The following is a 16,279-nucleotide window of genomic DNA, read 5'->3' as shown; positions in this document are numbered from 1 at the left end:
CCTGATCTGGCTATGCCATATGGCTGTGGGTTACACTAGTTCACTTAGCAGGCAAGATTTGCTATTATTTCCCATGGCATTATTTTATATTATTTTATAGCAAGAACCATACAATTGAACATAGCTGAATAAAATGGAAAGGATATTTTTCCCAGAACGATTTAAAGGCGTGCACACATTCTGTGTTGAGCGGTTTAAAATAAATATTAGAAATCAAAACATATATTCTAAGGCTGGATTATGTGACAAATGATGATTTGAAAAAAGGCATGAAAGAAGTGCTCTGCTCTGTTTCCTGCGCAGGCTAAGATTGGTAGGCTACTAATGACCATCAGAGGCATCAGACCTCAGTTTTGGAGGAGCCTAGTTACAATGACTGAATGGTCACATGGAATTTGACTGCGGCCATGACTCCTGACAGCTAGTGTGGCGGTAATAGGGTCACCATAACAGCCTGGCATCTATTACCATGCCCGGTGCACACACTTCATCAGTCTCTCATTCTCAATTTGACAAGCACTTGATAATATTCTCACACAGTACATTCAATTCAATCTGATCTTTACACATATAGCCTGTGAAATATTTGTTTATATTTAGAATGGCCCACAAAAACAAAAACTCATCCATAGCCTGCCCTTGAATAGTGAATGAAGGTTATGTGCAGTTACTTTTTTAATATGCCAGGTAGGCTACACTGTATGTAAAGCAGATTAATGTACTTCATTTTAAAGAATTCAGCAATAAATATAGCAGCGGGAGAAAGCTGGGATCCGCTTTTATTAAATAGTGGCCAGTCAAAACTCAGTTCACGCGCGACTGGGATTATAAGAACATTTTTCACTAGACTCTGTAGGCTATGGGCTCTCCAAGCATGTTGCAGGTGTCTTGGGCCTATAGGATACGTTTGAAGTTATTTGGCCATTTCAGTTGTAATACTAACCTTAGCAAAACATATAGGCCTATGGGCTAGGTCAAATGATGCACACAAATATGATTTGAAAGTCGCAAAAAAATTCACAGGTTATAATATTCTCACCATTCAGACTATTCTCAATTTAATCTTGTCTTTATATATACTAAACAATGTGTGTGAAATTAGTTCTGATTTAGAATGGGCCATTATCATGCACCAGTCAGAACAAAAATCCGTATGCACTTGAATAGAAAATGGAGGATGCTTTTCCTGCGGTTAATTTTCATGCCAGCCAGGTAGGCTACTTTGGTTGTAAAGTGAAGCAATGTGCTTAACAATAGAATGTTGAGAAATAAATATAGTTGGCATCTCCCAGTGGTCACCAACCTTTTCTAAGTCAAGATCACTTTCGCAGTCAAAAAGCAAGCTGAGATCTACCGTTTGGATTTTTTTTTAAACACGACTTAAAAAACGTAACATTAAGCTAATAAAAACAGCTCTGTAAGTATGGGGTTTGAGCAGTAGGCCTAATACATTATCACAGCATATTGGCTGTATGCCTGGCCTGGTAATATTGTTCTTCTCTAACCATATTATATTTCAAAACTCAAGCTTTGATTAGAAAATAGATCAGTTGGTGTAGCACTTGCGCGACACAGCTGAACCATTTAAAAAAAAATAATAATTTGCAAATAATTAGCTTTTTTACACTAGGTCAATCATGACGTCAGTGTTCTTCAGGTCGGAAAGTCGGCGGTCTAGAAAGATGCCATAGTTTCTGACCTGGAATTCCGAGTTGGATGACCATTCAAAACTAATGACCATCAGAGGCAACTGAGCACAGTTTTGAAGAAGCCTAGTTACCGTGACTGAACATTCACATGGTATTTGGCTGTGGTCATGACGCCTGACTGCCGGTGTGGCGGTAATATGGTCACCATAACAGCACTATGCTTGGCATCTACAACCATACCTGGTTCAAACGACACTTAAATCTTTTGTTTTGCCAATTCACCATCTGAATGGCACACATACACAATCCATGTCTCAATTGTCAAAAATCCTTCTTTAACATGTTTCCTCCCCTTCATCTACACTGATTGAAGTGGATTTGACAAGTGACATCAAAAAGGAATCGTAATGTAGCTTTCACCTGGATTCACCTGGTCACAGTCTGTTATGGAAAGAGCGGTGTCCTTAATGTTTTGTACACTCAGTGTAAATTGTAATTATTGAGGACCTTGAAAATGTAAATGAAGTACTTGAAAAAGCCCCTGAATGTCCTTGGCCAATGTTGTTGTATAGGTGGAGTTATGGGTCCATTTGTATATATTCACTTTTATTCCTCTAAGTACACATGTGGGACTGCATGAAAATCATTTTTATTTTTGTTTCAAACCATTAAGAAATGTTGATCCCAATGTCACACATTGGCCACATTATTTATAGAAAGACCCTTATAGTGCTCTACTTTTAGCCAGATTTACTCCTTGGTGAGATTTACTTACGGATTCAGTCACAGTGGACTTGCTGATCTGATAGGCTTCGTTTAGGACCATCCCATGCAGGTCATCCAGAATGGCTGCAGGGTGACGTATACTGACGTAGTGGACCATAGACTCAATGTATCTGTAATAACACCTCATACATTGTCAATGACATTAGCAATATATATTCCTGTAATATGACAAGGAGACTTGTTGGGCACAGCTGCTGTGGGGAGACACTGATTGCAGATGGAAAGGCAATATGTTTAGAATTTTCTATGATGAGCTGGTCTATAAGATTACCTATAACAGTATTTTTACACAAGCCTTTGGTGGCTATAGCATACAAGAACTTAATATAAACGCAGTTGATGTTACCTGTCCAGAGCTTCAGCCACTAGAGGGGTGAGCACCACATTGATTGCCCCTTTCACTTCCACGATGGCGGTGGTTCTGGTCTGGGAGAGGGGCTGCTCCAAGGTCCAGTCCTCAGTGGTGGTGTCGTCTGTGTTCTCCATCGCCTTCTTATCCAGAGGAGTGTACGGTTGGCTATAGTCACATAGAGAGAGATGCAGTTACAGATCTGTGTGTGAGAAACACACAGAGCAGACCATAGAGATTCTATTAAATTAGTTCTATATGTAATTATATGGAGCAGACATACATACACTGAGTGTACAACAACATAAGGCACACCTTCCTAATATTGAGTTGCGCCCCCTTTAGCCCTCAGAACAGCCTCAATTCATCGGGGCATGGACTCTACAATGTGTCGAAAGTGTTTAACAGGGATGCTGACCCATGTTGACTCCAATGCCTCCCACAGCTGTGTCAAGTTGGCTGGATGTCCTTTGGGTGGTGGACAATTCTTGATACACACGGGAAACTGTTGAGCGTGAAAAACCCAGCAGTGTTGCAGTTCTTGACAAACTCAAACCGGCGCGCCTGGCACCTACTACCTTGTTCAGTGTGTAGAGTCCAGTCTGGAGACCACATATTGAGTGTCTCAGTCTTGTGTCTCGGTGTCGGATACATTTTCACTTCCCAGGACCAGCAGAGACCAGCGGAATAAAACTCATTATCATCATTTTCCATTCAGTCAGTGCATCAAAGCGCTTCGCTAGGCCAAATATAATACATACTCTCCTTTCTTGAAACATTAATATCTTATCGCCTATTGAAACCTGTGATTCCTACTTTACTCGTAACATTACTGTCCTTTACTTTCATTGAAAGATTTCCTCAGACTTTGTCCGAATTTCCTTGACTCGCTGGTAGGGAAGAGTCGGGAAATTGTTGGAAAGTTGCATGCTCACTATTAGTAAGGGGAGACGGGGAAATTATAACCGTCTTTATATCTATAATAAACATGTTTGCGCAGTGGCAAACCTATTGGATCTAGGCCTTCAGTGTGTGACATGCTTGTGATGCTGAAAGGACAGCAATCGTAATACCAGCACACATGTAAGAGAGTGCACATTTTGTAAAACACAAAGTGTCAGTGGTGTAGTGGAGACTATTATTGCAGGTATAGGCCTTATACCCACTTTGTTTTTCAGTGGGCATTGTGTATACTCACTTTTTAATCCCTACTTTTGCATATCAAAGTAGTGTATTGGAGGTATACGACTTATTCATTATGTACAGTCGTGGCCAAAAGTTGAGAATGACACAAATATTATTTTTCACAAAGTCTGCTGCCTCAGTTTGTATGATGGCAATTTGCATATACTCCACAATGTTATTAATGGCAAAGTCAATCTTTGCCATGCAAATGAACGGAATCCCCCAAAAACATTTCCACTGCATTTCAGCCCTGCCACAAAAGGACCAGCTGACATTATGTCAGTGATTCTTTCGTTAACACAGGTGTGATTGTTGACAAGGACAAGGCTGGAGATCACTCTGTCATGCTGATTGAGTTTGAATAACAGACTGGAAGCTGCAAAGGGAGGGTGCTGCTTGGAATCATTGTTCTTCCTCTGTCAACCATGGTTACCTGCAAGGTTACCTGCAAAATCATTGCTTTGCACAAAAAGGGCTTCACAGGCAAGGATATTGCTGCCAGTAAGATTGCACCTGAATCAACCATTTACCAGATCATCAAGAACTTCAAGGAGAGCGGATCAATTGTTGTGAAGAAGGCTTGCTCAGGAATGGCAGTAGGCAGGTGTGAGTGCATCTGCACGCACAGTGAGGCAAGGACTTTTGGAGGATGGCCTGGTGTCAAAAAGGACAGCAAAGAAGCCACTTCTCTCCAGGAAAAACATCAGGGACAGACTGATATTCTGCAAAAGGTACAGGGATTGGACTGCTGAGGACTGGGGTAAAGTCATTTTCTCTGATGAATCCCCTTTCCAATTGTTTGGGGCATCCGGAAAAAAGCTTGTCGGGAGAAGACAAGGTGAGCGCTACCATCAGTCTGGTGTCATGACAACAGTAAAGCATCCTGAGACCATTCATGTGTGGGGTTGCTTCTCAGCCAAGGGAGTGGGCTCACTCACAATTTTGCCTAAGAACACAGCCATGAATAAAGAATGGTATCAACACATCCTCCAAAAGCAACTTCTCCCAACCATCCAGGAACAGTTTGGTGACGAACAATGCCTTTTCCAGCATGATGGAGCACCTTGCCATTAGGCAAAAGTGATAACTAAGTGGCTCGGTGAACAAAACATCGATATTTTGGGCCCATGGCCAGGAAACTCCCCAGACCTTAATACCATTGAGAACGTGTGGTCAATCCTCAAGAGGTGGGTGGACAAACAAAAACCCACAAATTCTGACAAACTCCAAGCATTGATGATGCATCAGTCAGGATGTGGCCCAAAAGTTAACTGACAGCATGCCAGAATGGATTGCAGAGGTCTTGAAAAAGAAGGGTCAACACTGCAAATGTTGACTCTTTGCATCAACTTCATGTAATTGTTAATTAAAGCCTTTGACATTTATGAAATGCTTGTAATTATACTTCAGTATTCCATAGTAACATCTGACAAAAATATCGAAAGACACTGAGGCAGCAGACTTTGTGAAAATTAATATTTGTGTCATTCTCAAAACTTTTGGCCACGACTGTAGTATAATAGTGAAATCATGCACAAAGTAGCCTACACAATCACAAAGCGAGCAGTACACATAGCCTAGTGTCAATGGAATATCATCTGCAGGCAGGAAGAGTGTGCAGCTCTCAACTGGTTGTCGCATTGAGCAGCTCACAGAAGAATGACATCAGTAACTCCTGATATCTACCAGTAAATGCCAACTAAGGCAACAATGGGTAGGCAAACCAGGTATTGAAAAAGTTGTTCCATGGTCTTGGTTAGATGCGTAATTCAGTCATCATGATAATTTCTAAAGGCTTAACCAAAAAACCTTTCCAGTTAAAAGTTCACTGACAGAATTATATAATGCTGAGTTGTATCAATGGGGAGGGCATTTGTTTTGCTCAATTGAATTAAAGGGCAACTACACCCTATATAATTTTTTTAATGTTGGGAACAATGTTTTTCCTGATGTGGTTAAAGCATTGTTGTGGACTTAGAACATCACATTCTTGTCATTTTTCTAATTTTTTCTTATTATTTTGAGAGTGAAAATCTGAAATCGATAGGAAAACATAGAATTTTTCACACAGGACCCACTTCTCCTTTACCACTGCATAAGGCCAATAGAACGTTAGCAGTCCATTCACTCATACATAATAAGCCAGTAGGTCCCAATCATAGGAATACAAAAACACAACCATTAGGCTAAGCATTTCCCAATCAAAATGTACAACTATTACTTCCCATTGCAAAACACATTTCACGTTTATCACACAAAGTAACCGGTGAACTACAGTTTAAATACAACTATGTTTCACACTCACTTAAGTTATTAAAACCTGTTTACGATATTGGTTCCCAATTGGGAATCAACCCTCCCACGTGCAGCTGAAACGGTGGCGCATGGAACGCAAAAATATTCTTAAAAATATTTAACCTCCACACATTAACAAGTCCAATAGCTCAAATGAAAGATAAACATCTTGTTCATCTAGCCAGCAAGTCAGATTTCTAAAATGTTTTACGGCGAAAACATAGCACATATATATGTAAAACCACCACCAGACACAGCTCATTTCAATAGCCAAAACATGCAATCAACAAACGCAGGATTAAAAAATAAATCGCTCACTAACCTTTTGAAAATCTTCATCAGATGACAGTAATATGACATATTACACAGTACATATTTTTTTTTTTCAATAATATGCCATTTATATCCATAAATGTCCATTTACAGTGAGTTCACCTTCAGAAATTACTCAAAAATGCCCGCAGGAAATCTATGTAGCGCGGCAAGATAACGTAAATAGACATCATAAACTTTGACTAAATATACATGTTCTACATATAGTTAGAAAGATACACTGCTTCTTTATGCAACCGCTGTGTTAGATTTATTTTTAACGTTACAGAAATCGCACACTATTCCATATTGTGAGACAGCGCTCAGTTCCAAGCTACATTTCCACGTAATGTTGGAGTCAACAGAAACACAGATTTAAGCATAAATATTCCCTTACCTTCGATGGTCTTCGTTCAGAATGTTCTGGAAGGCTTCATACTTACCCAATACATCGTTTGGTTTCAAGTCTTGCGTCTTTGTATTAGCTACTGCTAATAACATCAGCTGAAATGCACCCAAAACGTCCTCTGGTCCGGATAAGTTGCGCATCAAAACTTCAAAATTACACATTATATGTCGACTAAACAGGTCAAACTAAGTGCAGAAGCAAGCTTTATGATGTTTTAGACGTGCAAAACAAACTTCAATTCAATCGGCCATCGTCTGCCCTTCTCTTGAGTGCTGGAAACAAAGGAATGGCTGTGACCAATTCGCGCCCATACGCACAGCCTATTCTCTCGTGGCACGCACTAATTTCACTCCCATAGGGTCAATTCTCGCGCGATTTGAACGGTTTGAAGCTCTAATGAAAGAGGACATCTAGCGGAAGAGATAGAAAGTGTCCCCAGAATCATAGCTGGTTGGGAAGGGTGGGGGCCATGACGTCAAAGTTGCTCCAACTTTCATGGCCACAAAAACTAGTTTGGAAGAATGCCTGCCCTGTGAGTTCTGCTATACTTACAGACATAATTCCAACGGTTTTAGAATCTTTAGAGTGTTTTCTATCCAATAATAATTTTTATTTGCATATATTAACAATTTTTGACAGATTTTTTTTCCAGTTTACTAGGGGTACCCAATCTCTCCAAAGGGGGCGTATGTCTGCCATATCCTTAACAACAATAAAAACTAGTTTCACTCAACACATGATCCTTTGAAACCTATCTTCTTGTTGAAAGTTATTCTTGTAAAAGGAGAACCTAACAAATTAGCAAGAACATCCTCTTTGATAACACCTGCTGCAGCTGCTACAAACTAGCCTACAACAAAAGCTAGCTAGCTAGACTGTGGGAAAACTACTGCTCGATATTGCACAGTGGCCTGTTGGCCTTCGAGAAGGCAGAAGTTTCCATACGTTTTTGTAAAAGCAGTTCCACCCATTACAAGTCAATGTGATTGGTTGATTCCACTCCAAAATGTTGCCCTAATACAGTTGAATGGCAGATGCTTCTGATGGCCTAGCAAATGGCTGACATAGCTAGCTTTATGCAACAGCTGGGTCTAATTCCTGAATTCTGATTGGTTAAAACCAAATTCTAGCCGGTGCCTATTCCACAAGTTACCACAGGCTAAATCTATGACAATAAAATGCCTATATACTCTGTTCCATCTGACTGTGCAATCCACTGTCTCATCAGCCCAGCCAGGCATTCATTTATAAACAATTTATAAACTACACTGCTCAAAAAAATAAAGGGAACACTTAAACAACACAATGTAACTCCAAGTCAATCACACTTCTGTGAAATCAAACTGTCCACTTAGGAAGCAACACTGATTGACAATACATTTCACATGCTGTTGTGCAAATGGAATAGACAACAGGTGGAAATTATAGGCAATTAGCAAGACACCCCCAATAAAAGAGTGGTCCTGCAGGTGGTGACTACAGACCACTTCTCAGTTCCTATGCTTCCTGGCTGATGTTTTGGTCACTTTTGAATGCTGGCGGTGCTTTCACTCTAGTGGTAGCATGAGACGGAGTCTACAACCCACACAAGTGGCTCAGGTAGTGCAGCTCATCCAGGATGGCACATCAATGCGAGCTGTGGCAAGAAGGTTTGCTGTGTCTGTCAGAGTAGTGTCCAGAGCATGGAGGCGCTACCAGGAGACAGGCCAGTACATCAGGAGACCGTAGGAGGGCAACAACCCAGCAGCAAGACCGCTACCTCCGCCTTTGTGCAAGGAGGAGCACTGCCAGAGCCCTGCAAAATGACCTCCAGCAGGCCACAAATGTGCATGTGTCTGCTCAAACGGTCAGAAACAGACTCCATGAGGGTGGTATGAGGGCCCGACGTCCACAGGTGGGGGTTGAGCTTACAGCCCAACACTGTGCAGGACGTTTGGCATTTGCCAGAGAACACCAAGATTGGCAAATTCGCCACTGGCAGCCTGTGCTCTTCACAGATGAAAGCAGGTTCACACTGAGCACATGTGACAGACGTGACAGAGTCTGGAGACGCTGTGGAGAATGTTCTGCTGCCTGCAACATCCTCCAGCATGACCGGTTTGGCGGTAGGTCAGTCATGGTGTGGGGTGGCATTTCTTTGGGGGGGGCCGCACAGTCCTCCATGTGCTCGACAGAGGTAGCCTGTCTGCCATTAGGTTCCGAGATGAGATCCTCAGACCCCTTGTGAGACCATATGCTGGTGCGGTTGGCCCTGGGTTCCTCCTAATGCAAGACAATGCTAGACCTCATGTGGCTGGAGTGTGTCAGCAGTTCCTGCAAGAGGAAGGCATTGATGCTATGGACTGGCCCGCCTGTTCCCCAGACCTGAATCCAATTGAGCACATCTGGGACATCATGTCTCGCTCCATCCACCAACACCACGTTGCACCACATACTGTCCAGGAGAATGCCCAGGCATTGTAGGGAGGTCATACAGGCACGTGGAGGCCACACACACTACTGAGCCTCATTTTGACTTGTTTTAAGGACATTACATCAAAGTTGGATCAGCCTGTAGTGTGGTTTTCCACTTTAATTTTGAGTGTGACTCCAAATCCAGACCTCCATGGGTTGATCAATTTGATTTCCATTGATAATTTTTGTGTGATTTTGTTGTCAGCACATTCAACTATGTAAAGAAAAAAGTATTTAATACAAATATTTCATTCATTCAGATCTAGGATGTGTTATTTGAGTGTTCCCTTTATTTTTTTGAGCAGTGTATAACCATTACATTTACATACGCATTCAGACCCTTTACTCAGAATTTTCTTGAAGCACCTTTGACAGCGATTACAGCCGCGAGTCTTCTTGGGTAGATCCTCGCAAGCTCTGTCAGGATGTATGGGGAGCATCGCTGCACAGCTATTTTCATGTCTCTCCAGAGATGTTCGAGTACAGACTCTGGCTGGGTCACTCAAGGACATTCAAAGACTTGTCCTGTCTTGGCGGTGTGCTTAGGGTCGATGTCCCGTTGGATGGTGAACCTTTGCCCCAGTCTGAGGTGTCTGGAGCAGGTTTTCATCAAGGACCTCTCTATACTTTGCTCAGTCTATCTTTCCCTCAATCCTGACTAGTCTTCCAGTCCCTGCCGCAAAACAAATCTCCACAGTATGATGCTGTCACCGCCACAGGGATGGTGCCTAGTTTCCTCCAGAGGTGACACTTAGCATTCAGGCCAAGAGTTAAATCCTGGTTTCATCAGACCAGGCAATCTTGTTTCTCATGGTCTGAGTGTCTTTAGGTGCATTTTGGGAAACTCAAAGTGGGTTGTCATGTGGAGAGCTGCAGAGATGGTTGTCCTTCTGGAAGGTTTTCCCATCTCCACAGAGGAACTCGGGAGCTCTGTCAGAGTGACCATCAGGTTCTTGGTCACCTCCCTGACCAAGTCTTTTCTCCGATGATTGCTCAGTTTGGCCGAGCAGCCAGCTCTAGAAAGAGACTTGGTGGTTTAAAACTTCTACCATTTAAGAATGATGGAGGACTCTGTGTTGTTGGGGAGATTCAATGCTGCAGAAATGTTTTGTTACCATTCCCCAGATCTGTACCTCGTCAGAATCCTGTCTCGGGGCTGTACAGACAACATCATGGCTTGGTTGTTGCTTTGACATGCAATGTCAACTGTGGGACCATATATAGACAAGTGTGTGCCTTTCCAAATCTTGTCCAATCAATTGAATTTACCGCAGGTGGACACCAATCAAGGAGTAGAAACATCCCAAGGACAATAAATGGAAACAGGATGCACCTGAGCTCAATTTCAAGTCTCATAGGAAAGGGTGAATACTTTTGTAAATAAGGAATTTCTGGGGGGTTTTAAACCTGATTTGGCTTTGTCATTATGGGTACTGTGTGTAGATTGATGAGGGAAAAAACATATTTTATACATTTTAGAATGAGATTGTAACGTAACAAAATGTGGAAAAAAGGGAAGGGGTCTGAATACTTTCTAAACGCACTGTACACTGATTGAAGTGGATTTAACAGGTGACATCAATAAGGGATCCTAGCTTTTACCTGGACAGTCTATGTCATGGAAAGAGCAGGAGGTCCTAATGTTTTGTACACTCAGTGTATATGATGCGCACACGCACACACAAAGCCTAGCAAAATAAATGTGAAATACTTGTTTATGTCTCCCATCAACGAAAGACCTCTGTCTAGTAGAGAGCTGGCAGAGAGGCCTTGTTTAACCACCTACAACATAAGAGAAATGGTTAAGACCTCAGGGTACTCCACGGATGAACAGACACACACAGTAACACACAAACACACACACACTGTCTATATAGAATGTGTTTCTTACCTTAAAGCTGGGAACAGAGAGCTGGTTGAAGGAGGCAGAGCTCTCCTCACTGGTGGGCGTGTCCAGGTCCAGGGGGCGGTGTAGTGAGGACTTGGAGGTCCTCTTATTGGTGGGCTGCTTCTGAGACCAGTTAGACACCTGGGGTGTATTCAGAAGACGGTCAGAAGGTTTAAGATGTAACAAAGAGAGCTGTCATGATTCCCTATTCTCCCTGATAAACAACAATGTAGGTGTAGGTTTGCAAAACTACCGGTAATTTACAAAAGTAACCCACATTTCTGGTAACTTTGCCATAGCTTACATGTTAATTACCAATCTTTGGTAATTCGGTATTACTTTTTAAAAATGTATTCATATAAAGTATAATTTTTTTATATACAGTTGAAGTCGGAAGTTTACATACACCTTAGCTAAATACATTTCAACTCAGTTTTTCACAATTCCTGACATGAAATTCTCTGTTTCATTGGGATCATCACTTTATTTTAAGAATGTTTTTTAAGAATGTGAAATGTCACAATAATAGTAGAGAGAATGATTTATTTCAGCTTTTATTTCTTTCATTACATTCCCAGTGGGTCAGAAGTTTACATACACTCAATTAGTACTTGGTAGCAAGTGTCGGGTAGCCTTCCACAAGCTTCCCACAATAAGTTGGGTGAATTTTGTCCCATTCCTCCTGACAGAGCTGGTGTAACTGAGTCAGGTTTGTAGGCCTCCTTGCTCGCACACGCTTTTTCAGTTTCAGCCATCTATTTTGTGAAGTGCACAAGTCCCTCTCGTAGCAAAACACCCCCACAACATGATGCTGCCACCCCTGTGCTTCACGGTTGGAATGGTGTTCTTCGGCTTGCAAGCCTCCCCCTTTTTTCCTCCAAACATAACAATGGTCATTATGGCCAAACAGTTATTTTTTGTTTCACCAGACCAGAGGACATTTCTCCAAAAAGTACAATCTTTGTCCCCATGTGCAGTTGCAATCCGTAGTCTGGCTTTTTATGGAGGTTTTGGAGCAGTGACTTCTTCCTTGCTGAGCGGCCTTTCAGGTTATGTTGATATAGGACTCATTTTACTGTGCATATAGATACTTTGTACCTGTTTCCTCCAGCATCTTCATAAGGTCCTTTGCTGTTGTTCTGGGATTGATTCGCACTTTTCACACCAAAGTACGTTCATCTCTAGGAGACAGAACGCATCTCCTTCCTGAGCGGTATGACGGCTGCGTGGTCCCATGGTTTTTATAATTGTGTACTATTGTTTGTACAGATGAACGTGGTACCTTCAGGCATTTGGAAATTGCTCCCAATGATGAGCCAGATTTGTGGAGGCCTACAATTGTTTTCTGAGGTCTTGGCCGATTTCTTTTGAATTTCCCATGATGTCAAGCAAAGAGGCACCGAGTTTGAAGGTAGGCCTTGAAATACATCCACAGGTACACCTCAAATTGACTCAAATGATGTCAATCAGCCTATCAGAAGCTTCTAAAGCTATGATATCATTTTCTGGAATTTTCCAAGCTGTTTAAAGGCACAGTCAACTTAGTGTATGTAAACTTCAGACCCACTGGAATTGTGAAATAATCTGTCTGTAAACAATTGTTGGAAAAATTACTTAGGACATCTACTTGGTGCATGACACAACTGACTTGCCAAAACTATAGTTTGTTAACAATACATTTGTGGAGTGGTTGAAAAACAAGTTTTAATGACTCCAACCTAAGTGTTGGTAAACTTCCGACTTCAACTGTATGTATCCATATTGTCCATGAGTTTCTAGTGGATAGGCCATATGGTTCAATTCAACTTCACTAAGTTGACATGAAAGTTAACAGTAATATACCCTCCCTTTGCAACCCTATACAGGGGTGTCAAATGTATGTACAATACGTCTTACTTTTCCTATCTAATAATAATAATAATAAGATTTCAGGGATAAAGTAATGTGTCTCAGCCTTACCTGGTAGTGGGCCAGGTAACTCTGGTAGCAGGCCATGACGTGGGGCTGTCGTGTCACCAGGCCTGGCTCAGGGGTCTTCTCCACCTCCACCGAGCCCTCCTCCTCCAACCCCAGCGCCGAAACAAAGGAGGCCTGCGACTGGTGGCTGGGGATGGGGTGGGCTGGCAGCGGGGGCAGCATGGGGGGCATGGGTAGAGGCCTGGGCTCTGTGATGAGATCCCCGTTCAACACATAGGTGAGGGGGCCCTCCACGCTGTGGTAGATGGAGCTGCGGCTGGAATCACAACAGATTGGTTTAAATACTGCAAGCATGTGTTGTTTCCCTTTATTTTACTAGGTAAGTTGACTGAGAACACATTCTCTTAGAAAGTACGCGCTTAGGTAAGAGGGAGAAGGGTCGGGAAAGGAGGTGCAGTCATTTAGCAGCTACAGTCCCAACCTGTAGTGGTCCATGTGGTAGGGCTGCTGCTGGGGCTGATACTGCATCTGCTGCTGCTGCCTCCTCTTCTTCCTCCCAGGGTAGGTGCCTGGACCCTCATCTGCACTGCTGATGGGCTCAAAGTCCTCTGCTGCTGAAAAGTAAGCTTCGCTGTCAGCCACCGACATGCTGGAGTCGGCCGAGCGGTACTGGTGGAAGGTGCAGGAGTCTGCGGACGGCGTGAAGGGGAAGGAGCTGTAGCTCCGGCGCGGAGAGTCCAGGGCATTCTCGTCACTACGGGAGACCTCGCTGCTGAACTGGACGCCAGCGAGGGGTGGCGGAGGCTTGTCGGTGAAGACGGCCGCCGATAGGCTCTTGGTGCTGCCTAGCCGGGCAGACTGCATGGAGGACTGGCGCTTGAGGGGCGAGCGGAGAGGGGAGCGGAGGGAGGAGCGCTCCTGGGCACTGTTGGGAGAGATTGGGGAGCCCTCAGGGACATCTGTAAGAGTACTGTGTAGAAAGAAGAAGGGGTTGAGAATACCAAGATAATGCACTTTGGAATCAACAAAAAGTCAGCTTCTTCACTCTTCGTGGGCTTGTATGGGGGCTGTTGGTCAATTGTGAATATGTGTGAGCATTGTGTATGCCTGTTGCACCCCTGGAGCACTCATCTGCTACTCACTCTGCAGTGCTTTTGCCGTTCATGGGGAACATGCGTTCCTCAGTGCTGGGAGACGGGGTGTCCCTCTCCCCAGCCAGTAGGGGCAATGCAGCGCTGGAGGAACTATTTTCCTCGGAGGAGGAGGCCGAACTGTGGGAGCGCGGAGGCACCTGGAGGCTCAGGCGTTGACCCCGCATTCCGGGATCCGGGGCCGGACAGGGGGTACAGGTGTCCTTCATCACCGCCAAACCCTTACCTATAGAAGGGAATACACACTACTGTAGGTCACGTGCGTTCCAGTTACACAGATCAAAGCTTAAATGGAACAGAACAGCATCCTTGACATTTAACAATTTTCACAGTGAACCCAGATATGACCTCTGCATCGGTCTACAATCTCTATGAACTATAATCCTGTACCGTTTGATAAATAAATTATAACTCCCGTACCATCGGACAGTTTGGTTGTCTCCCTGGTGACGATCCACTCTCCAGGCTGCAGCAGTGATTGGCCGTAGCAAATGTCTGACTCAGCGCTGGAGGAGAAGGCAGAGCTCGAGGGGGTCTTCTCCTCCAGATGGAAGAAGTCCAGGCCTGTGTTGGTGCCCCCGTAGAAACGACAGCCCCCCAGGCAGCCACACTTATTCCTGCTTCGCTTGTTACGCCCTGTCTCATCTGACCACAGGAACCATAGACTGGGAGGAAGGGAAAGAGAGAGACAGCACACTCATGTCTCTGTGTTCTCAATGTCTGTGACTGCTGCTGGTGGTGGCAAAACCAATTTTCTTTAGGGATCCATTTCCCCCTATTTTCTTTGGGATCAATAAAGTGTATTCATTCCTTCCTCCATTCCTACCTCTTGGTGTGAGCGTCATGGAGCTCCAGGAACTGCCTCTGCACCTCGTACTTGGCCGGGTGGTCCGCAGCCAGTGCCACGTCAGCTGTGATCAGGGCAAAGTTGACCGAGCCAGCCTCCAACCAGAAGGATCTCCGCAGTACAGGGGGCTGGCCCAGCCCTAATCCCTGACCTGGAGAGGGCCCTGGTCGGACCCCGTCTGACTGGGGCTGTTGCTGCTGCTGTTCAATGTACTGGTGGATATATACGTCCTGAACCACAGCACTGATCCCTTCTCCTACTGCCTGATTGTGCAGGTTGCAGTTGGCCAGTCGGATGGCGCCGGTCTAGTGAAGGGAAGGCACTGTTTTTGAACTCCTGTCCTCAAGCAGGGCTTGACATTAATTTTCTAACACTTGTCACTCTGGACAAGTAGGACAGATTTTTTTACTTGTCCAAAAGCTTAAATATTTTTTTTTAAAAGGCCTGTAACACTATTTTTACATCATTTTAAGATTCAAGGAACCACTTTACAAAATAAAATGTATTACTATCTTTTTTTTTTTACCATAAGAAATATACAAAAATGTCGGCTACACACTTCCTATTGGCATCTTTGCATATTCAAACCTGTCTCAAAATACAACACTGCCCCTTTAAGGCTCTCCTGGAAGATGGTTGGCCACCCTTGGTAGCCTATTAAACATTGCAACATTACAATTACAACCAAATACTTTTTACATCGTTATAAAATAATTCCCTGCAGGGCTAGAAAATAAGGGCGTCCGGTCGTCCCTGGGATGATCAAAAATATTTATACGGTTCAAAACAGACTCTGGGACACTTCTGGGACCACAGATTCATACAAACAGTGCACATCATTTGTTTTATTTTTAAAGCAATGATGCAACAGATCAGACCGTTTAGCTTAAGATGTTGATAAAGTTGTATTTCTTTATAATATAAGCTCAACAATGTGCACATGGCTGTAGGCTATGCGCAAATATTCCAAAATGCAATTAGCGGGAAAACACTGTTCTCAAAAGCACACCGCAAGCGTGAGTGGATCCATGTGACAG

At 43.5% G+C, this 16,279-nt stretch overlaps 1 protein-coding gene across 44 annotated transcripts in view; it reads right to left on the bottom strand.

Moving 5' to 3' along the window:
- The window catches only part of LOC110497798 (bridge-like lipid transfer protein family member 1), a 126,761-nt gene that overhangs the window by 67,479 nt on the left and 43,003 nt on the right, over positions 1-16,279 (bottom strand). For all 44 annotated transcript variants that reach the window (XR_016488954.1, XR_016488955.1, XR_016488956.1 and 41 more), the window contains 9 exons: positions 15,222-15,547; positions 14,816-15,060; positions 14,387-14,621; positions 13,726-14,214; positions 13,287-13,560; positions 11,331-11,468; positions 11,151-11,221; positions 2,782-2,952; positions 2,425-2,545 (listed from right to left, as the gene is read on the bottom strand). Coding sequence is in view for 40 of the 44 variants with exons in the window: in XM_021574170.3 (XP_021429845.3) it covers positions 2,425-2,545; positions 2,782-2,952; positions 11,151-11,221; positions 11,331-11,468; positions 13,287-13,560; positions 13,726-14,214; positions 14,387-14,621; positions 14,816-15,060; positions 15,222-15,547 (2,070 nt within the window). In the remaining 4 variants the exon portion in view is untranslated. The remainder of the gene's footprint in view (positions 1-2,424; positions 2,546-2,781; positions 2,953-11,150; positions 11,222-11,330; positions 11,469-13,286; positions 13,561-13,725; positions 14,215-14,386; positions 14,622-14,815; positions 15,061-15,221; positions 15,548-16,279) is intronic.

The sequence above is a fragment of the Oncorhynchus mykiss genome, chromosome 19 (genome assembly GCF_057628025.1).
Source record: "Oncorhynchus mykiss isolate SJ-2025 chromosome 19, ASM5762802v1, whole genome shotgun sequence".
NCBI lineage: Eukaryota > Metazoa > Chordata > Actinopteri > Salmoniformes > Salmonidae > Oncorhynchus > Oncorhynchus mykiss.
Note: the sequence above shows the minus strand (reverse complement) of the source record. Positions and strands in the feature narration are given on the sequence as shown.